Source organism: Triturus cristatus, chromosome 2_2 (genome assembly GCF_964204655.1).
Source record: "Triturus cristatus chromosome 2_2, aTriCri1.1, whole genome shotgun sequence".
Taxonomy (NCBI): domain Eukaryota; kingdom Metazoa; phylum Chordata; class Amphibia; order Caudata; family Salamandridae; genus Triturus; species Triturus cristatus.
The window spans coordinates 1,086,869,263-1,086,889,361 of NC_140582.1; the positions used below are offsets into that span (position 1 = coordinate 1,086,869,263).

The following is a 20,099-nucleotide window of genomic DNA, read 5'->3' on the forward strand; positions in this document are numbered from 1 at the left end:
ACCGCAGAGAGGCCATGTCTCCAGTTTCCTTCTGGACTGAAGAGAGACTTCATATGCCACTCAAATGGTAAAGCATTCTACTACCGCAATGTAAAACCCGTGTTGTATTTTTCCTTGTTTTCTAAGCATACATATTTTCCGAATTTTGCGGTGCATACAAGATGGGACTGGCAAAGGGAATACATACTATTACAACCTAGAACTGAAATGAAACTTACCTCGAAGCAATTCTGAAAATACAGCTGGGCCTTTTCATTTTCGGCATCTATCTACACGATCAAAATGCCCTGCAGAGAACAAACAAGTCACTGTTAGTAAAGAAGTGTGTCCAAGTGCTAACATGATGACCTGTTTTTATTAATAATCATTCCGTACTGCTCAAGGCTAAGCGTTTTTATGGAGCTGTGATTTAGAACACAGAAACTGCCAACCACATCCCATGCACATTTTCACCAGAAATCATCGGTCTTGGACAACAAAGTGAAATAGGTTATTACCTTTTGCAGTTCTACATCTTGATATCTTAAGAATTCCATAATCTTATACCTCAGCGACTTTAATTCTGGGTTTAGTTCATTCAACATACTACAGGGACCTATTGGTGCAAGTTTTTGAGTAGTACAAGTGCCTGTAACTAGGCATCGGTAAGTCAACAGAATCTGATATTCCGCTTTGAGGATGTAGAATTTTGGGTTATTCTTAGTCTTCTCCCTTTCGTATCAATTTCACCTCTTCCCTGTCCTTGGCAGCTCTCCAGATAATGTACATGCTACTTACCAGTATGCATCTGTTCTTGGCATGTAGAGCTGCTGCATTTATAAGTTAGCATAGATCGCCGCCTAGTGTTGGGTCCGGATGGTTGCACTTTGTTGTTGTCCTGGAAGAGTCTTTTTGTAGTATCGCGATAGGGGACTCCTCCCCTGGACGACAGTGCGCATGGGCATCCTCCTCCATCTTCAGATTGTTTTTTCGCCGTTGGTGGCAAAGATGGAGTAAGTAAGGAAAATATAGAGGGATGTCCATGTAAATGTATCTAATTAAGATTATGCTGAAACTGTCACTGGAACCAGGGAGGAGGGAGGGATTATAAATGCAGCAGCTCTACATGCCAAGAACAGATGCATACTGGTAAGTAGCATTTACAGTTCGAGGCATGTGAGCTGCTGAATTTATAAGTTAGCATAGACTGTATAGCAGTATCTCCTCTATTGGTGGTTACCAGTGTTAGTTGCAACAGTTTGAAAAAGCGTTTAAGGAACAGCCTGGCCTACTGCAGCTTGCTGCTTGGCTTGCACATCAACACAGTAGTGTTTAGTGAAGGTGTGTATGGTAGACCATGTTGCTGCCTTACAGATTTCTTCTATTGGGATGTTCCCTAGGAATGCTATAGATGCCCCCATCTTCCTAGTAGAGTGTGCTTTTGGGGGAACTGTTAATGTTCTTTTAGCTTTGTGATAGCATATTTGAATGCATTTCACTATCCATCTAGCAATTCCTATCTTTGATATTGCATTGCCTTTGTGTGGTGGTGCAAAATCTACAAACAATGGTTTGGTTTTCCTGAAGGATTTTGTTCTGTCTATATAATACAGTAGTGCACGTCTAACATCTAGTGTGTGTAGTGCTCTTTCAGCTACTGTTTGTGGCTTTTGGAAGAATACAGGTAATTCTATTGATTGGTTCATGTGAAAGGTGGATATTACCTAAGGTAAAAATTTTGGATTTGTTCTGAGGACTACTTTGTTGTTGTGTATTTGCAGAAATGGTTCCTGTATTGTTAAGGCTTGCAATTCACTTACTCTTTTAAGTGAAGTAATTGCAATAAGAAAAGCCACTTTCCATGTTACGAATTGTATCTCACATGAATGCAATGGTTCGAAGGGTGGTCCCATGAGTCTTGTTAAAACTGTTTAAATTCCACTGTGGAGCAGGTGGAATTTTAGGTGCGATTACCCTTTTTAAGCCCTCCATGAAGGCTTTAATAGCTGGTATCTTGAATAGAGACAGGTGCTGTCTGTTTTGCAGGTAGGCTGCAATAGCCGCTAGATGTAACCTTATAGACGTATATGCAAGGTTACATGTATGTAGATGTAGCAAATAGCAAATCAAATTTTGTATGGAAGCATCTAGAGGATTTATGTTGTTGTTTTTACAGTATATCACAAATCTCTTCCATTTAGCTGCGTAGCAGGCTCTGGTAGTGGGGCGTCTAGCCTCTGTAATTATATTCATACATTCTGGAGGCAGTTTAAGGTATCCAAATTTTAGGATTTCAGGAGCCAAATCGCTAGGTTCATTTGTGCTGGGTCTGGATGCCTTATCTCTCCATGGTTCTGTGTAAGGAGTGTTGGAGTTAGTTGTAGTCTCTGATGTGGGACTACTGATAGTTCTAGAAGCGTTGTGTACCAAGGTTGTCTTGCCCATGTGGGCGCAACTAGAATCATTTTTAGTGATTCTTGTGCGAGCTTGCGTACCACTAATGAAATCATTGGTGTTGGGGGAAAAGCGTACGCAAATCTGCCTGACCAGGTCATCCATATCGCATTGCCTTCCGACTGAGGGTGCGGGTATCTGGCGGCGAAGGAGGGGCATTTTGCGTTCTCGTGTGTGGCAAAGAGATCTATCTCTGGATGCCCCCATTGTTGGAAGAACGGTTGCAGTACCTGTGGATGAATTTCCCACTCGTGTACTTGTTGACTGTATCTGCTTAAAAGATCTGCTAGTTGGTTTTGTGTTCCTGGGAGATGTTCCGCTAGGAGGTAAATGTTCTGAGGAATGGCCCATTTCCAAATGCTCTGTGCTAGGCGAGAGAGTTGTGGAGAGTGTGTCCCCCCCCTATTTTTGTATATAATACAGCGCTGTGATATTGTCCGTCCGGATTAATACCACCTTGTTGACTATATGTTTCTGGAACGCTTTTAGTGCCAGGAATATTGCCAGGAGTTCTAGATAATTGATATGGAATTTCTTTTGTTCCTGTGACCAAAGTCCTTGAACAGTGTGTTGAAGTAGATGGGCTCCCCACCCTGTCTGTGATGCGTCTGCTGTTAACTGAATTTGTGGAACTGGCTCTTGGAACAGTCGCCCCTTGGAAATGTTGTTTGTGTTCCACCACTGCATAGAGTGATGCGTGCGACTGTCTACCAACACTAGGTTGTTTAATTGTCCCTGAGCTTGGTTCCACTGACGTGCTAGGCACTCTTGAAGGGGACGCATTCGCAGACGAGCATATGGAACTATAAATATGCATGAGGCCATCATGCCTATCAGTTGCATAAACACTCTGGCTGTGAGTGAGTGTTGTGGTTGAAATCTTTGTAGTAGTGATTTTATACTGGCAACCCTGACTGGGTTTGGGTAAGCTCTGCCTTTGGTTGTGTCTATTGTTGCCCCTAAGTACTGTTGTACGTGGGAGGGTTGTAGATGGGATTTGAGGTAGTTTATAGTGAACCCTAGATCGTGTAAGAGGTGAATAGTCCTGTTGATATGGCTTGCACACTGTTTGTATGTGTTTGCCTTTATTAGCCAATCGTCCAGATAGGGGTACAAATGTATGTGTTCCCTTCTGAGGTGTGCTGCTACTACTGCTAAGCACTTGGTAAATACCCTTGGTGCTGTAGTGACTCCGAAGGGTAGTACTTTGAATTGATAATGTTTGCCTTCCACTGTGAATCTGAGATATTTCCTGTGTGCTGGATGTATTGGAATGTGGAAGTATGCGTCTTTGAGGTCTAGTGTAGCTAGAAAGTCTCCTTGTTGTAATAACGGGAGTACTTGTTGCAGCGTGACCATATGGAAGTGATCCGAGTGTATGTATGCGTTGAGGGGTCTGAGGTCTAGTATTGGCCTGAGAGACCCGTCTTTTTTGGGAATAAGGAAGTATAGTGAGTATACTCCTGTCCCTTGTTGTTGCAATGGTACCTGTTCTATTGAATTCTTTTCTAGCATTGACTTTACTTCTTGCAGAAGTAGTGTTGTGTGTTCTTTTGACATTGGTCGGTGTTTGGGTGGTATGTTGGGTGGGGTAGAAGTTAGTTCTAGGCAATAGCCATATTGGATAATTTGTATTACCCATTGGTCTGTGGTGATGGATTGCCAGACCGGTAGGAACTGTGATAATCTGCCCCCGACTGGTGTTATATGGTCTGGGAGTAGTGTGTGAGAGTCACTATTGGGAGGTCGAGGAGGGTCGGGTATTGTTCCCTCTACGTCCTCTACCCTTGGTATTATTTCCTCTGTAGTTTCCCCTAGCGTTCCCTCTTCCAAAATTATTTTGTGTGGGAGAGGTGTAGTTGTTCCCTGTTTGTGGTGTGTGACCTCTGCTCGGTCTTCTAAAAGAGGAGCGACGAAAAGAACTCCGATTAGACTGGAACTGCAAAGCTCCCATTGACTTTGCGGTATCGGTGTCTTTTTTCATCTTTTCCAAGATGTCATCTATTTGTAGGCCAAATAGTGCATCTTGGTTCAGAGGCTGGTTTAAAATGGCGTTCTGCACTTCTGGTTTGAAGCCTGAGATACGCAGCCATGCATGTCTGCGAAGCAGTACACTGGTGTTAATGGTTCTTGACGCCGTGTCTGCGGCATCCAATGCACACTTAATTGATGCATTTGTTATGATTTTACCTTCCTGTATTAAATCATATGCTTGATTTTTATGGGTTTCTGGAAGATGTTGCATGAGTTGTTCTAATTGATCATAATGCGCTCTATCATATCTTGCTAGTAGCGCTTGTGTATTTGCTATCCTCCCATGAATTTGCTGCTTGAGAGGCTACCCTTTTGCCTGATGCATCTAACAACTTTGACTCCTTATCAGGTGGTGGTGCTTCCCCTGATGTCTGGGAGTTCGCTCTCTTCCTAGCATTTGCTACCACTGAGGAATCTATTGGTAGTTGCCCTTTGATATAGGTTGGGTCTGAAGGAGCAGGCCTATACTTTTTGTCTAACCTTGGGTTGAGTACTCTCTGTCTCACTGGGTCTTTAAATATGTCTGGAGCATGTTTTAGCATCCCCTTAAGCATTGGTAAAGTACGTACTGATTTTTCTACTGTGCTAAAGGTATTAAATAGAAAATCTTCTTCCACCGGGTCAGTATGCATGTCTACTTTAAAATATGTAGCTGCTCTTTCTACAAGCTGATGGAAAGCTATGGTGTCATCAGGTGGAGAGGGTTTAGTTGGGTATGGCAATGGTGTAGGCATGTCTGATGGTTCTGCCCCATAATCTGGGTCTTGCCAGTCATCTTGTGGGGCCTCCTCCTCATCAGGGCCTATGTAATAATCCTCCTCATCTAGAGGTATTTCCTGATCTTCCTCCATAGGTATTTCTTGTGGTGGAATAATGTGTTGCTCCTCCATATGTGTGTTTTGTGGAGGTGTGTGTGGTAAGGGGGGAGAAGGATGCTGAGAGGGAATAAGAGGTGTAGAAGGAAAAGTATCAGAGTCCTTTTTCTTGCTTGGAACTGGAGTTGGTGCTTCAGTGTCCAATTTCCTCTTATGTGCTATTATACGACCTGTTTGTGGGTCTATAGATAGCTTGTATTGATTTGGATCGAGAGAATCTGGGAAAAATAGAGTTTCCTGTATTTTTTGGCGTTTCGGCACCGAAATTTTTGAGCCGGAATCGATCGGCTTCGAAGGAATGTCTTTATTTCCTTTTTTCGGATCGACGGGTTTCGGTTCGACGATCTTTTGTTTGGGTTCGACTCTTTCCGGTCAAATCTTTTTTGGTTCCATGTTTTTTGGTTGGATCGCCTTTGGTTGGGTAGTCTTTTTACTAATGTCTTTTGGTTCTCGACTCTTTGGGTCGGAACCCTTTTCCTCGATAGCCTTAGTTTTCGTTGGCTTCGGGTCGACCTTAAGGGTTTTTGGTTCGATGATTCTCTTTTTCGGCTCGGTGACACTGGTGCCGGCCGTTTGCCTCGGTTCCGTATATTTTTTCGGTGTTGAGGTATTTTTAGTGTCAAGGGGTGGTCTTGTCGGCACCGAGTCACTAGTTGATTTAACAGTCTTTTTCGGAGCCGAGCTTTGTAGTGGGGCTTCCGAAATTTTGTTTGGTTTCGGTGACTTTTTCGGAGCCGGACTCGATGGTGGGGCTTCCGAACGCTTATGCTGGTCTTGACGAAGGCCGGTTGGCGATGTCTTGACCTTGGTTTTATTCTCGGGTGGAGGGACGGGGCTTGTACTCACGTTTTGACCTGGTGTGAGTGGATCGTCTGATTCGGATTGATCCTCTACCGTCACGATCTGGAGATCATCTGGATCGTCTGCTTCCGAAAACACGCTCTCTGCATCGCCCTCAAAGATGTCTTCGGGATCAGGTACAGATCTCTGCATGCTTTCTCGAATTGCTCTTCTGTTCCGGATAGTTTTCTTCGATCGGAACTGTGCACAAGCTCAGCAATCTTCTTCTCGATGATCCGGAGAAAGGCAGCTATTGCAGACTGTATGATGATCGCTATGTGGGAACTTAGACCCACATTGAGGGCATTTTTTAAAAGGGGTCCGTTCCATTAACTAATGGACCAAATGGCGTCGAAAAGGCTCAAAAGGCCCGATTCGACCAAAATTCTTGGAAAATGATTCTATTAATTTAGAGGGTACCGAGCGTAGACAATACCGTCGAGTAAAAAATTGTTTTAACTAAAAAATAATCTAACTTCGATCCGAAGTTATCGAACACATCCGAACCCAATGGCAGAAAAAAACAATCTGAAGATGGAGGAGGATGCCCATGCGCACTGTCGTCCAGGGGAGGAGTCCCCTATCGCGATACTACAAAAAGACTCTTCCAGGACAACAACAAAGTGCAACCATCCGGACCCAACACTAGGCGGCGATCTATGCTAACTTATAAATTCAGCAGCTCACATGCCTCGAACCTCTGCTTTCATTCCTCGTTTCATTTCCCATCTTTTGATTAAATGTATTCAGTTATGCTCTTTTGTTTCTTTGTACGCCAATCCCAGACTCTCAATTCTACTCCATCGCTCAAAAGAAAAGTTAGTCGAGGTACTTTTTCTTCAATCACTTAACCAACCTTGCACTGCTACTTATGTAACATGATAGCAAATAGATTTTTGTTTTTTTTGCTTTTGCACCGATGTTTACCTTATGTTGCGTGTACAGTACCTTGGATTAAATGGGTATAATCAATTGCAATAAATGAATAGATGAGGCGGCAAACAGACAATGACTCGGCTTCCTTTCGAACAGTAAATAGAAGTCATGCAATTATGATGGTAAAGCATTCTATTACGTAGGCGCTATAAAAGAAGACCAATCTTGCCCCCCTCCTTGCTTGTACGTGGTATCGATAGGAGCATCCAATCTGATTAGGATAGTGTTTAGGTTGGATAACTCATGGGTATCTTCTCGGACAGACTGTTAGTATAACCAAGCATCTGGCTTCAAACAAAACCTTTCTGAAGGGGACGGTAGCAGCTGAAGAAGCAGTAACTATACTGGGTGACAGCGAGGAGCTTCTAGCACAGCACTGGGCTGCTATGAGGCCTGGGCGGTAAATTCTGTTCCGCTCGCGGAATTTGCAGAATTTGGGTAATTTCGCATTCCACGGAGAACACGGAATTGCCAATAATTCTGTGTTGCGCTGAATTTTTTGCTTGTTCGCACTTTCAAAATGCGTGTTCGCGAGATTGTTCCCCAAGCACACAAACGGCATTCGCGAACAGGAAAAAAAGTATCGCGAATGGGCGGAACAAGCAATCCCGTGTGCTCGCAACGATTTTTTACCGTTTCGCGGAGCTTTGCATAGCGCGACTACGCAAATTCCGCCGACCCGTACCTGCTATACAGGGCAACACACATAGATACAGGCAACAAGTGCCTGAAGAGTTAGCAGAGCTCTGGGAGCAGAAGTGGCCTGTGTTCTTTACAGAGGTGCATCTTCAGCTGCTTCCTACATTGGAGCAGTCTTTATGAATACAGGAAAGGTGTTTCAGGGCCCGGCCGATACATAGATGGAGAAGGCCTGACTTCTTAGCCTCTAGGAGGCTGGGAACCAAAGGAGATGGTAGCTTCTCAGCCAAATAGGCGAGGGGGGCGGTCATTTTGGCTTTTTTAGTGATGTGGCTGGTTTTAAAGAAAGTGTGGCTGGCAAGGGGAGCCGGTGTAGTTTCCTCATGGTGGGGCTTATGCAGTCACATTTGTTCAGGCCATGGCACAGACGTCCTGTGTAGGGTCATCTAAATAGGTCTAGCACTTGCAGGTTCCACTGAATCTGCTATACATTTTTTTTAAAAGCAATAGATTGATGGGAGCGTACCAAGACTACACAGAAAGGGTCTTCAAAGATAGCATTTCAAGTGAGCCATTAAGCTAGAAGAGTGATTGAAAAATGATTAATTTTTTAAGAACAAATTAGCAGCAGAAGCTGTCAATTTATTAACAACTGTAAATACTAATTTTCACTGCAGCATGCAATCTCAGCACTACAGGTCCCCTGCACGAAAAGAGATCTATATTTGACATCTTATGCAGGTTTGTATGGTATGTGCAAGATATGCTCAGCATCTTTTTCATGTCTAATTCTGGAGAGAAACAGGGAGCAGGCTCCTTTTTAATGCATTTGCTTCTAACCTTAGGTGCATACTAAAGCGTGATAGATGGAATCCTAAAACTAATAACAGCCACTGTTCAATACTCGGGTCTCATCCCAATCCATCTTTTTGCACAGCATCTCACCTCAGTTTGGACAGAGCTACATGCAAATCAGTCTTGACTCCACTACAATCAGAACAGTCCAGCCCGAACTGCCTATCCAGATGCTCCCTGAACCGGAACACAAGCAACCCAAGCCCGGTTTTGCTCTAGTTATGGGCTCATCAGCCAGGTATATCTTGATTCCAGCACAGTGTGCATGGGACCCACGCCTGGGTATACCCGGCCCACTTAGGGCGACACAATAACGTATACAAACCAGTGAGGGATGGAATGCTTGAATCAATCAAGTGGGGGTGCATTATTTGGGATGGGATAAGCTAGGAAAAAGAACCTCCGATAGGCTGGAAAAAAATTCACCTCAACTTTTGTTCTTCACATGTGCAAGTGCGCTGGGAAATTTTAAAAAACGTCAGCAAAATCTGCCCACACAAGAGGAACACCTGCCAGGCAGGGGACTTGGCAGTGAGAAGTAAATACTAAATCCAAAGTGGGACTTGCTCGGCTTATCAGAGCATCCAGTAAGGGGTGTAGCTTCAGGGTGCTCAGATGTTCAAACTTTTTTTTCTCCAGAATTTAAGTGTTATTTTTCAGTTTCCAAACCATTAATCCTGTAACAGTAACAAGTACAGTGAGGACAGAAGCATATTGGTACACCAGTCCCCAAAGGAGTCTTACACAAGATTAGCAAACGATACATCTACATTGTTAATAATAAATAGTGAGCATGTTTCAGTGTAATACCATGGCCGTTTCCCTTGTCCCTCAAAGGCCCACTATTTCAGTCACACAGTCTAATCCAGTACAAAGAAAACACATTCAGTGTTTCAAACTCTCAGGCCAAATTCTGAAAAATGAGTTTCAGTGCAGTCTGAAATATGGTATTGATCAGGCCCTTCTGGACAGATTTGGAAACCTCGGTCCTAAACCTTTCTGGATCCAGTTAGTTTACCTCTTGGTCACTGGAACCAGAGACTCCTCGCTCTCAACGACTTTACTTGGTTCATAAACGTGAACCGCCAACAACTTTAGTTAGTTCATTTTGAGCCCGGTTGTCTCCCCAAAACTGTGTCCCCTGATTATTCAGGCGTCTGGCAATCAGTGAATATGAGGTCTGGCAAAAGGAACTGGGAAAACAAACAAAACCATCGCACTAAGCTGGCTCTTGGATGCCCTCTCTGGCAGGCAGGCAGGCAGGTAGACCTTTGGAACCGGAAAACTCACCATCTCCCGCGCTGCATGCACGCGACTCTCCCTGGGTCTGGGAGCTCCCAGATAATAAAACGATTGCAATGGCTGCAGACTCCACGCATGTATTAGTCGTAGCGTGGAATAGGAATGAACGTTCAATACGTAGCTTAAATGGTAGAACAGAAAGCGACAGCATCCTTCCTCGGAATCTCAGTCATTCACTAGAGCAGTCCATGACGGCACCGACCTATTCACACTCACCCGGAGTAAAACGAGCTGCTGCTCTCGATGATGCAGTCCCGCATGCATCCTTATTCAGCCTCAAGCCGAGTAGAGAGTTGGTGGGTACCAACCAGCCATCACTTTGCCCACAGAGAAAACCCAAACGCACATCAAATATACACAGAGTGAGCGGGAAGGTGGCAATGCCTTACGAAAGCCATTTATAGGGAATACCATACAAACGCTTTACACCACAATTACAAGAGACCAGTGCCTGTCCACAGGCAAGCCCTACAACTGCAGACATGATGAGCACACAGCAGTGAGATATGAAGTCACTGGACAATACAGGCTATATAAAAACTGCATAAGATGACATAGGGGAAGAAAATCACAAGAAGGAGCAAGATGCTCACTTATTTGAAGGCCAAGAAAGTCAGAGCATATTGCAATACTGTGTCTAGAAGAGAAATGATCTAGACATATAGCACATTGATCCTAGTGGTCCACTAGTGAGCCTCCTTTGCACCTCGTGGTGCACCATTTGAAAGCCTGTGACATGCGTCATATGTGCAAGAAACTCCACCACGTATTTGGAAAAAATAACCAGGTGTCAGTAGAAAGGCACTGGCACACAGATAGCGCCATCTTAGTCTCAAGTGCTTTGCAGCTCAGACTTCTACCACCAGGGAACAGGCTGTTCAACAAATAGTGCATGACCTGGAGCGCAGGCTGCACTAAGGGTGGGCTAGGATTTTATTCCCCGAACATAATCTGGTGAAGTTCATGAGTTTTGCACTTCTTTCTTATGCTTTTGGTGAATTGTTTTGAGAGCAAACACTTGTACTCAAACTTTGTAACATGTTGCTGCAAAATAAACTATAACATTGTATTTTACTGGTTTTTCATAGTTAAAACGGATTTTTGTAGATATTGTCCCACATGTATTTTTAGGATGAGCCTGAACAGCACATGCGGTGCTCTGCGAGGCATGCTGTATTCAGTATATGGGCTATTGGGGATGCGCCCACCGCTTTTGGTTGGTTAGTTGGGCTGTTTTTAGAAATTACTTTTCTCTGGTCAGTTAATATTGTGCATCTGGAGGGGGCGTGGCTGGCAGCCAAACTAAATGGCCGCTGCCTAACGGAGCTCCGAGACCCCTTCCGACGTGTCTGACAATCCGGGCAATAATCCGCATCTCCTGAAGATCGATGAGTGGTGGCACAGGCATCGGACCGCCCTCGGCAGACAGCGACGGTCCCAAATTGGGACGAAAGTCATTTGCGCCGACGCAGCACCGTGGGGACGAGCTGCGGCCTACGTGAGGGTGGAAAAGCCGGGGCCTCGAGTACACGGAGCACCCGTGAAGAGTGTGTCAGACTCAGTGAAGACCCACGAGCAGCCCTCTGTATTTGGATTCAGGCATCCGGGGGCCATTGGGAGCACTGGCTGGGGCAGCGGTGCCCTGGGCTTACGTTTCTGACCCGGCCGGACCCCTGCAGGCTTCTTCTATCGCCCCCTCCCCCTCCGGCGGTTGGAAATACTGCAGAGGCCCGGGGCGGGGACCGTGACGCTGAGCCCCAGTACAGCAAACACCAGCGCGCGATTGGCACCAGAAGGTACAAAGGGCAATTGAGAGCAGCCGCCTCCCAATTGCACAATATCGGTCGCTGACTCACTGCGGCGGAGAGCCACTGGCGCGGTGAGCGCCCGGTGGGGGAGGTGGTACCGATTGGCATACCGGATGATGTACTAGAACCCAATCCGTGGTGAGGTGCCTCTACAGCTGGAGGGTGCACGCGTGCTGGCCCCCAGGACGCACGCAGCGGGCCCCACTGGCAATAAATAACTTGCGCAAGCGACCGTGCGGGGCAGAACCTGGCGTTGTGACGAAAGGAATGGCCGCAGATTCTCCGATTGGGGGTAGGAAACCCGAAAGGCCGCAGGGGATGCAGAGTCTCCTTGGTTGACAGCAGTGAGTACTACCGCCCGATTGTACCCTAATAGTGCAACACAACACCAGAAGTGAAGATGGGGGGCCGCGGACAACGCAATATTCAGCACCCAAATTAGAGAAGTATGCCTACACTAAAGACCAGCAAGACTCGGTAGAACATCCAACGGGACATTCAGTGGACGCATCCGAACTCTCCCTGCTCAGAGCTGATTTCAAGAATATGAGCGCCAGAGTCAAGGATGTAGAGACAACCACCGAGAACTTATGTACCGAGACCAAAGGACTCCAACGAAAAGTGCGCCTATTAGAGACAGAAACCAAGGTATTTACCTGCAAACTCTATGATTACGAAGGCCGGTCTCGGCGCAACAATTTCGCATTATCGGGATGCCGGAGGGTGCAGAGGGACGAGCAGCTGACCTATTTGTACAGGAAATTATTCAACAACGCCTGCAACCCAAAGGACTCTCAAATTATTTCTCCATGGAAAGAGCACACCGAGTCCCTGGAGGTAGGCCGAGACCAGGGACACCCTCTAGACCGATCCTGGCCCGCATTTTTTATTTTAGGGACCAAGACAATTTTACAAACTGCACGTATTGCTCCGCCAGTCCGCTTTAAGGGCAAAATTATTACCTTCTTTCCCGACTTTCAGGCAGCAGTCACCAAACAACGTCGCACGTTCCTGGAGGTTAAGAAAGAACTCCGAAAGAGGGAGTTGAAATACTCCATGCTGTTCCCGCCGCGTCTGAGGGTGGAGGGCAAGTTATGGTTCTTCCACGCGCTGAAGGAGGCCCGGGACTGGCTGGAGAGGTTGCGCCCAACAGCAACATCAGGGAAGCAACACGGCAGATCGCGCCAAACGTCCGTAACGAGTGCACGGCCTGAATCTGATGCTAGTTCAAAACCACAAGACGGTTCACCTGAGCGGCACTGACCAGACAGGGACTAAACCTAAGATTGTACCGTGGCCGGAACAAAATTGCGGTTTCTCCACCCAAAGGCTTACAACATTCACCTGCTAGTACCCAGGAGAGGGGGATGAAGCCGTAGCATGGACATCTCATCTGAACACTACTATTACCACACGCTCACTTGTTTGGTGGTGTTGAATTCAGGATTAAATCAGGCATTGGTTCATGATGAGACAAGGGGGTGGGGGTTGGAAGGAGGGACCGAACCCCACTAAGGTAACTGGGTAAGGGACATAAGCGCTCTGCAAAGTTGGGGAGGCGGGTAGTTTTAAGTCTGTCATGCAGGGAGGCAGGGAGGGACATTTTCTAAGGGGTACTAAAAGTGTTGGGAATGTAGTTTCTTTTGTTGGTATTGTTGTACTGGTTGAATACCTGCAAACAATAAGACACAGTCTCTGTGAGAACATATGTACACATAACCTCAAATATCCAGCCTGTGATAGGGACCCACGCCATGTAAGACCTCACCTAACCCAATGACGCAACACACCATAACACCAATGCCATCGTTTATCTCTTGGAATGTTAATGGTCTGAGAGACAAGGTAAAGAGGGGGTTGGTGTTGCAGTATCTAAAACGCAGGGCCCCAGCAGTCACACTGCTACAGGAAACACATTTAGTGGGGTCCACAAGTAAAGCACTAGACCGATGAGGGTTTAAGCTCATAGTACATTCGGAATTTACCTCAGGGTCCCGAGGTGTGGGAATCCTAGTTAGAAAGCAATTCCCTCCTATTGTTCACCGCGCTTTAAAAGATGATCAACGTGGGTTTGCTGCGACCTCAGTCCAATGGGAAAGCCGTCTAATTAACCTAGTGACCGTGTATATCCCACCCGCCTTGCACTCGATGGCCTTCCAGGCTTTGGGCGCGTTCTTGCTTACGCTGCCAGACGGAGACTTGATAATGTGGGGGCGACTTTAACATGACGTTAGATGACGCAGTGGACCGTACACCTGCCCGGCCTCAACACAGTCTTAGATCACGCTTGGCTGATTTCCTAGAGGCACATGGCTTGCTGGACACCTGGCAGTTTCAAAATCCACACATTTATGTATTTGATTTATTTTAAAGGTTTTCTATAGCGCTGGCTAGACCCAGGGGTATCAGAGCGCTTTACAGGAATGTGAGGAGGTACAGTATTCAAAAACATATCAACAAAACAAGAGCCACTATAACAAAGAAAGCAGATAAAATACGAAAGTTATTTACAAAACAACTATATTAAGCTAACGTGGGTAGTGAGAACTTCTTTTAGGGTGGGTGGGTTAGGGTGAGAGAGAAGAGATAGGGAAGGGGAAGAAGACAGTAGGCGTTACGGGAGTAGCAGGAGTAGTAAATCATAGGGAGGCTGTGCGTAGGGCTAGGAGTCATATGTAGATACAGAGAGCGGGGAGGGAAAATACGGGGGAAGAGTAGCGTGAGGGAGGGGTGTTTGGTGGGAGAAAGTGGAGGGGATAGAATTGGAGGGCAGAAGAGGGGGACATGAAGGGGTCGCAGCGCGTGAGAGCAGTGTCAGAGGGAGGACTTAAGGACCCCAGTATTTTTTGAGGAGGAACAATTTGAGTTCTTTTTTTAAGTTGAAGTAGGAGGGGTTACAGCGTAGGTCTTTAGGCAGGGAGTTCCAGATGGAGGGAGCGTTACCGGAGAAGTAGTGAGCTTGGGTGCCTTTCTTCTTTAAAAGGGGGGGGATAAGAATGATGGTGTTAGTGTTCCTCGTCGGTCGTGCACAGCCTGCTTTGTGGAGTTTATCTGAGAGGTAGCGTGGGGTGTTTTGGTGAAGGGCTTTGTGCGTGATACATGCAATCTTATAGGTGGATCTGCCTTCGATGGGTAGCCATTTGAGGGATTTCAGGACGGGACAGATGTGATCGAAACTTTGTAGTCTGAGATAAGTCTAGCAGCTAGGTTGAGCAGAGATTTGAGTGGAGCAAGGTAGACTTTAGGTGTTCCAGCCAAGATAGCGTTGCCATAGTCTATTCTCAACAGAACCAGCTATTGGACAACAGTTTGAAAGTCATTAGCCGGGATGAAGGGCTTAATTTTCTTGAGATGACGGAGACTGAAGAGTGCTCCTTTGGCTGAGGTTTTTATGTGGGAGGTGAGGGCAACGTAATTATCAATGGTGGTGCCTAGAGACTTAACTGAATTAGAAGTGGTGAGAGAGCAGTTGAGAGCATTAAGGTCAGAGATCCAGTCTTGTATGGGAAGTGGGTTGTTTTTAGACGTGAAGAGAATGATTTCAGTTATTTTAGGGTTGAGCTTGAGATGATTAAGGTGGAACTGTGAGAAAGTGGCTCTGTGTATACTGTTCCTTAATAGGTACAGGGTGTACAGAGTCCACAGTCCCCCAGGGTTTGACAGAGGTTACAGTTAGATATAACCTTACTCTCTAAAGTGGTAGCTTGGTCGAGCAGTAAGGCAGTATCAGAGGACAGTGTAAAGCATTTGTTGTACACACTCAGTCAGCAAATGGTCTCACACACTCAATAACTGAACTCTAGGCCAATGGTTTATATATAAAAAATATATGCTTGTTTATTTTAGAACCAACACTTGGATTTAAAATATACTTTCTCAGCATGAGAATGTTTCATATAAATACTTTTGCAAAATGCAATAGACTTTTGTAAACAGTTACAAGTGGTTCCAGTAGGCAACTATTTTTTTAAACACAACAATGCATTGAGCTCAATGGTAAATTCAGGTTATTTGCAACAGATTACTTTTTAGATTACTTTTGGAATTCCAGGACTGGATCCTAGATTCAGTCCTGGGTCAGTACTCAGAATCAAGTGATGAAAGTCGACTTAATTACTGTAATGATTTTTAAACAATATTTAGCTATTTTAAAAGATGATACTTAGAAAATATTTCAAAGAAAACAGTCAATGATTCTCTATGGAAGAAAATTCAGGTTACAGGTACAGTAGGTTCTCGTTACTTTTGTAATCTAGTACTGGGTGCCTAGACTCAGTACTGGGACCTTTATCCAAAACAGGTAAGTAATTACGTTTTCAGATATTATACGATTTTTGAAGAATATTTAAAGATTGCAGAAATCGACAATTAGAAGAAATTTCACAGAAAAACAGTCAATGGTTTCCTATGGAAGAAAATTGAGTTAAGGGTAAGTACAGTTGTAAGTATTTTTCAGAGTCAGTGCTGGGCACCAAGATCCAGCACTGGGAGCTCACCTAACAGCAGGTGAGTAATTTCGTTTGTTACTCGGCTGATTTTTGGTGAATACTTTAAGATTTGAAAAGTCCGACCTTAGAAGAAATTTCAGGAAAAAGCCAGTCAATGTTACCCTATGAGGAAAATAGAGTTGGCGGTTTAAGGGTAAGTACTCGACTGGCAGAGTTGAGGTTCTGGGCATAGACTCAGGGGTCCCCCAGGCTCAGGTAGGTACAGTTGATTCACCCTCAGCGGCTCTAGGGCGGCCGGGTGCAGAGAGAGTTAGGCCCAATGTTATCCTATGAGGGATAGGGGGGCCTTGGTTGGTGTCTGCTGACTGGCAAGCCACGCGGCTGTGGGAGCTGGGCTCCTGGTCACTTACTCAGGGCAAGTGGGGAAGTGGGTAGGTGTAGAGTTTTCACTGCATGGGCCACTCGGGCGGCTGGGTGCAGAGTGATTTTGAGCCTTCGGGCGCTCAATTTATTTCAATGGGAAATCTCTGGTTTAGAAAAAGACTGCAAGCTCGGGGACGAGGACTCTTCAGGTGCCACCACCACTTCGAGAGGTAAGTTGGGTAGTTGGAGGATAGGTAAGTACCCCGGGATTGGGCACAGGGTGCCGTGGGGTGCCGTGTGCAGGGGTGCCTTTTGGTGTCGGGAAATCTTACCCTCTGTTGATCGCGGTTGGGGGGGCACCTTGTTCTGAGGCTGCAGGCTTCTTCAGGAGTGTCGAGGGAGGTCCTTGGGTGCCGGACCCGGGGTCACAGTCGCCGTGGGGTCGTCATCAGGGTCTTTGTTCACTCCGGCACTGGCCAGGCTTGGCTGGTGCAGAGTGTGCTGGGTTCGCGGTTCCGGGCTGCTGCCAGGGATTAGAGATAGGTTTTGAGTAGAGCCTCTACTCATGGGAGTCCCAGGGGCTTAGAGCCAAAAGGTAGCCAGGTCCTTCGGGGTTGGTGAGGTTGCTGGCCACGAGAGATGCCGTGTTGGAGCAGGAGCAGGTTTGAGGGTCGACAGGCTGGTAGGGCTGGGGCCAAAGCAGTTGGTGTGTTCCTCTTTTCAGCAGCTGCAGGGCAGGTCTTCCTTCTTCTTTCTTCTTGCGCTTTGTAGTTTTGAATCTGGAATCTGGGGAAGGAAGGTTCAGGGTGCCCCTAAATACTAGATTTAGGGGCGTTACAGGTAGGTGAAGGGCAGGGACCAATGGGTCCCTGTCCTGGGGTGGGTACACCCCCTATCCTGCCTCTCTCCTGTAGGAGCGGGGCGGTAGCCTAGTCCTGATAGGGTAGGGCTCCCCATCTTCAAGATGGCGAGAGCCCGGAGATGTGCTTCACCGCGCCTCTCCCACCTGAGGGGTAGGGTTGGCAGGCTGCCACATCCCCTGTCCTTATTTGGGGTTTCCGGCCAAAGCTTCCCGCCAGAGTGGGGGTTGCAGGGGCCTGGGGAAGCTCACAGAGGCGGCATGCCTTTGAAGCTTCCCCCTGCCCATCCTGGGGGAGGAGATTTAGCACCTTGCCCAGGATGTGCATTGTTGCAGAACCAGGAGAGATGGGGCTCTCCTACCCAGGGGTCCAGCAACATGTCTGCTGGGTGGCAGCCTAGGCAGCCTCAGAGCAGACGTGGATTGTAGGTTAGGTTTAAGGGGGCACCTCTAAGATGCCCTCTGGGGTGCTGGGTACATTAAATCCCACACTGGTATCTGTGTGGGTTTAATGTGCTGAGAAGTTTGATACCAAACTTCTCAGTTTTTAGTGTTGCCATTATGGTGCTGTGGAGCTCGTGTTGTACTCTTAAATGGCAGCACTGCACTTACAGTGCCCAGGAATGGACCTGGGTACTGTAGGGGCACAGGGCTCCTGCTCCTGTGCCCACACCATTGGCATAAGGCACCCAGCTAGAGGGGTGACTGATGTATGCCATGGCAGTGTAGGTGATGGGCATGGCACACAGGGATGTGTGCCATGTCGACTTGGTTTTTGTCTTGCACCCAAACACTCAGCCTGCAAAGGCAGTGTGTGTGTGTAAGGGTACAGGGCCTCTAAGGGTGGCACAAGGAGTGCTGCAGCCCTTAGAGGCCTTCCCTGGTCACAAGGCCCTGGGTACCTAGGGTACCATTTACCAGGGGCTGACATGTGGCCCGGGTTTGCCAATTTGGGTTTGGTTTGTGTTAGGGAAGGAACATAGGCCCTGGGCACCTGATTGGCAGGAGTCCAGGGCACACTCAGTCAAAGTACATTCAGCAATTCAGCAAAAAGTGGGGGCATACCATGCAAGAAAGATGGCACTTTCTCACACAACCACCCCCCCCCCCCCCACCCCCAAACGAAAGGTGATGAGACTAACCTTGCCCTATGGAGTCTTCATTGTCTAAGTGGAAGAACCTGGAAAGTCCATCTGCATTGGCATGGGCAGTCCCTGGTCTGTGTTCCACTTCAAAGTCCATTCCCTGTAGGGAGATGGACCACCTTAGTAGTTTTGGATTTTCCCCTTTCATCTGCATTAGCCATCTGAGAGGTCTGTGGTCAGATTGAACCAGGAAGTGAGTCCCAAACAGGTATGGCCTCAACTTCTTCAGGGACCAAACCACAGCAATGGCCTCCCTCTCAATGGCACTCCAACGCTGCTCTCTGGGGAGTAGCCTCCTGCTTATAAAAGCAACAGGTTGGTCTTGGCTTTCATCATTGGTCTGGGATAGGACCGCTCCTATCCCTAGCTCAGAGGCATCAGTCTGCACTATGAACTGCTTGGCATAATCTGGAGCTTTTAGAATTGGTGCTGAGCACATTGCTTCTTTTAGGGTGTCAAAAGCCTTTTGGCAACTAACTGTCCAGTTCACCTTCTTGGGCATCTTCTTGGAGGTGAGTTCTGTGAGGGGGGTCACAATGGACCCATACCCCTTCACAAACCTCCTGTAGTATCCAGTCAAGCCAAGGAATGCCATGACTTGGGTCTGGGTTGTTGGAGCTACCTAGTCCAGGATGGCCTGGATCTTGGGTTGTAAGGGCTGTACCTGGCCTCCACCTACAAGGTGGCCCAAATACACCACAGTGCCCTGCCCTATCTGGCATTTGGATGCCTTGATAGTGAGACCTGCATTGTGCAGAGCCTCTAAAACGTTTCCAAGGTGGATCAGGTGATCCTGCCAGGTGGAGCTAAAGACAGCAATATCATCAAGATAAGCTGCACTAAAGGACTCCAACCCAGCCAGGACATGGTTCACCAGCCTCTGGAAAGTGGCAGGGGCATTCTTTAACCCAAAGGGCATCACAGTAAACTGGTAATGCCCATCAGGGGTGGAGAATGCTGTCTTTTCTTTTGCTCCTGGGGCCATGCCAATCTGCCAGTACCCTGCAGTTAAGTCAAAGGTACTGAAGAATTGGGCAGCCCCTAATTTATCTATCAGCTCATCTGCTCTTGGGATAGGGTGAGCATCTGTCTTAGTGACAGAGTTGAGCCCGCTATAGTCCACACAGAACCTCATCTCTCTCTTTTCACCCTGTTGATGAGGTTTGGGGACTAGAACCACTGGGCTGGCCCAGGGGCTCTCAGAGGGTTCAATGACCCCTAACTCCAGCATCTTGCTGACCTCAGCTTTGATGCTCTCCTTGACTTGGTCTGACTGCCGATAGATTTTGTTTTTGACAGGTGCACTGTCACCAGTGTCCACATCATGGGTACACCAGTTTGTCAAACCAGGGGTCAGGGAAAAGAGGCTAGCATACTGCTGCAAGACCTGCTTGCAGTCAGTCTGCTGGGCAGAGAGGGTGTCTGAGAAGATCACACCATCTACTGATCCATCTTTTGGGCTGTAGGAGAGGAGGTCAGAGAGAGGTTCACTCTCTGCTTCCTGCTCCTCATCAGTCACCATCAGCATGGTGATGTCAGCCCTGTCATTGTAGAGCTTGGGG

At 47.0% G+C, this 20,099-nt stretch overlaps 1 protein-coding gene across 2 annotated transcripts in view; it reads right to left on the reverse strand.

The window, feature by feature from the left end:
• Positions 1–20,099, reverse strand: part of ST3GAL5 (ST3 beta-galactoside alpha-2,3-sialyltransferase 5) — a 495,924-nt gene that overhangs the window by 259,828 nt on the left and 215,997 nt on the right. For both annotated transcript variants that reach the window (XM_085642613.1, XM_085642614.1), the window contains exon 3: positions 219–287. In XM_085642613.1, coding sequence (XP_085498739.1) covers positions 219–265 — 47 coding nt within the window. In that variant the 5' untranslated portion in view covers positions 266–287. The remainder of the gene's footprint in view (positions 1–218; positions 288–20,099) is intronic.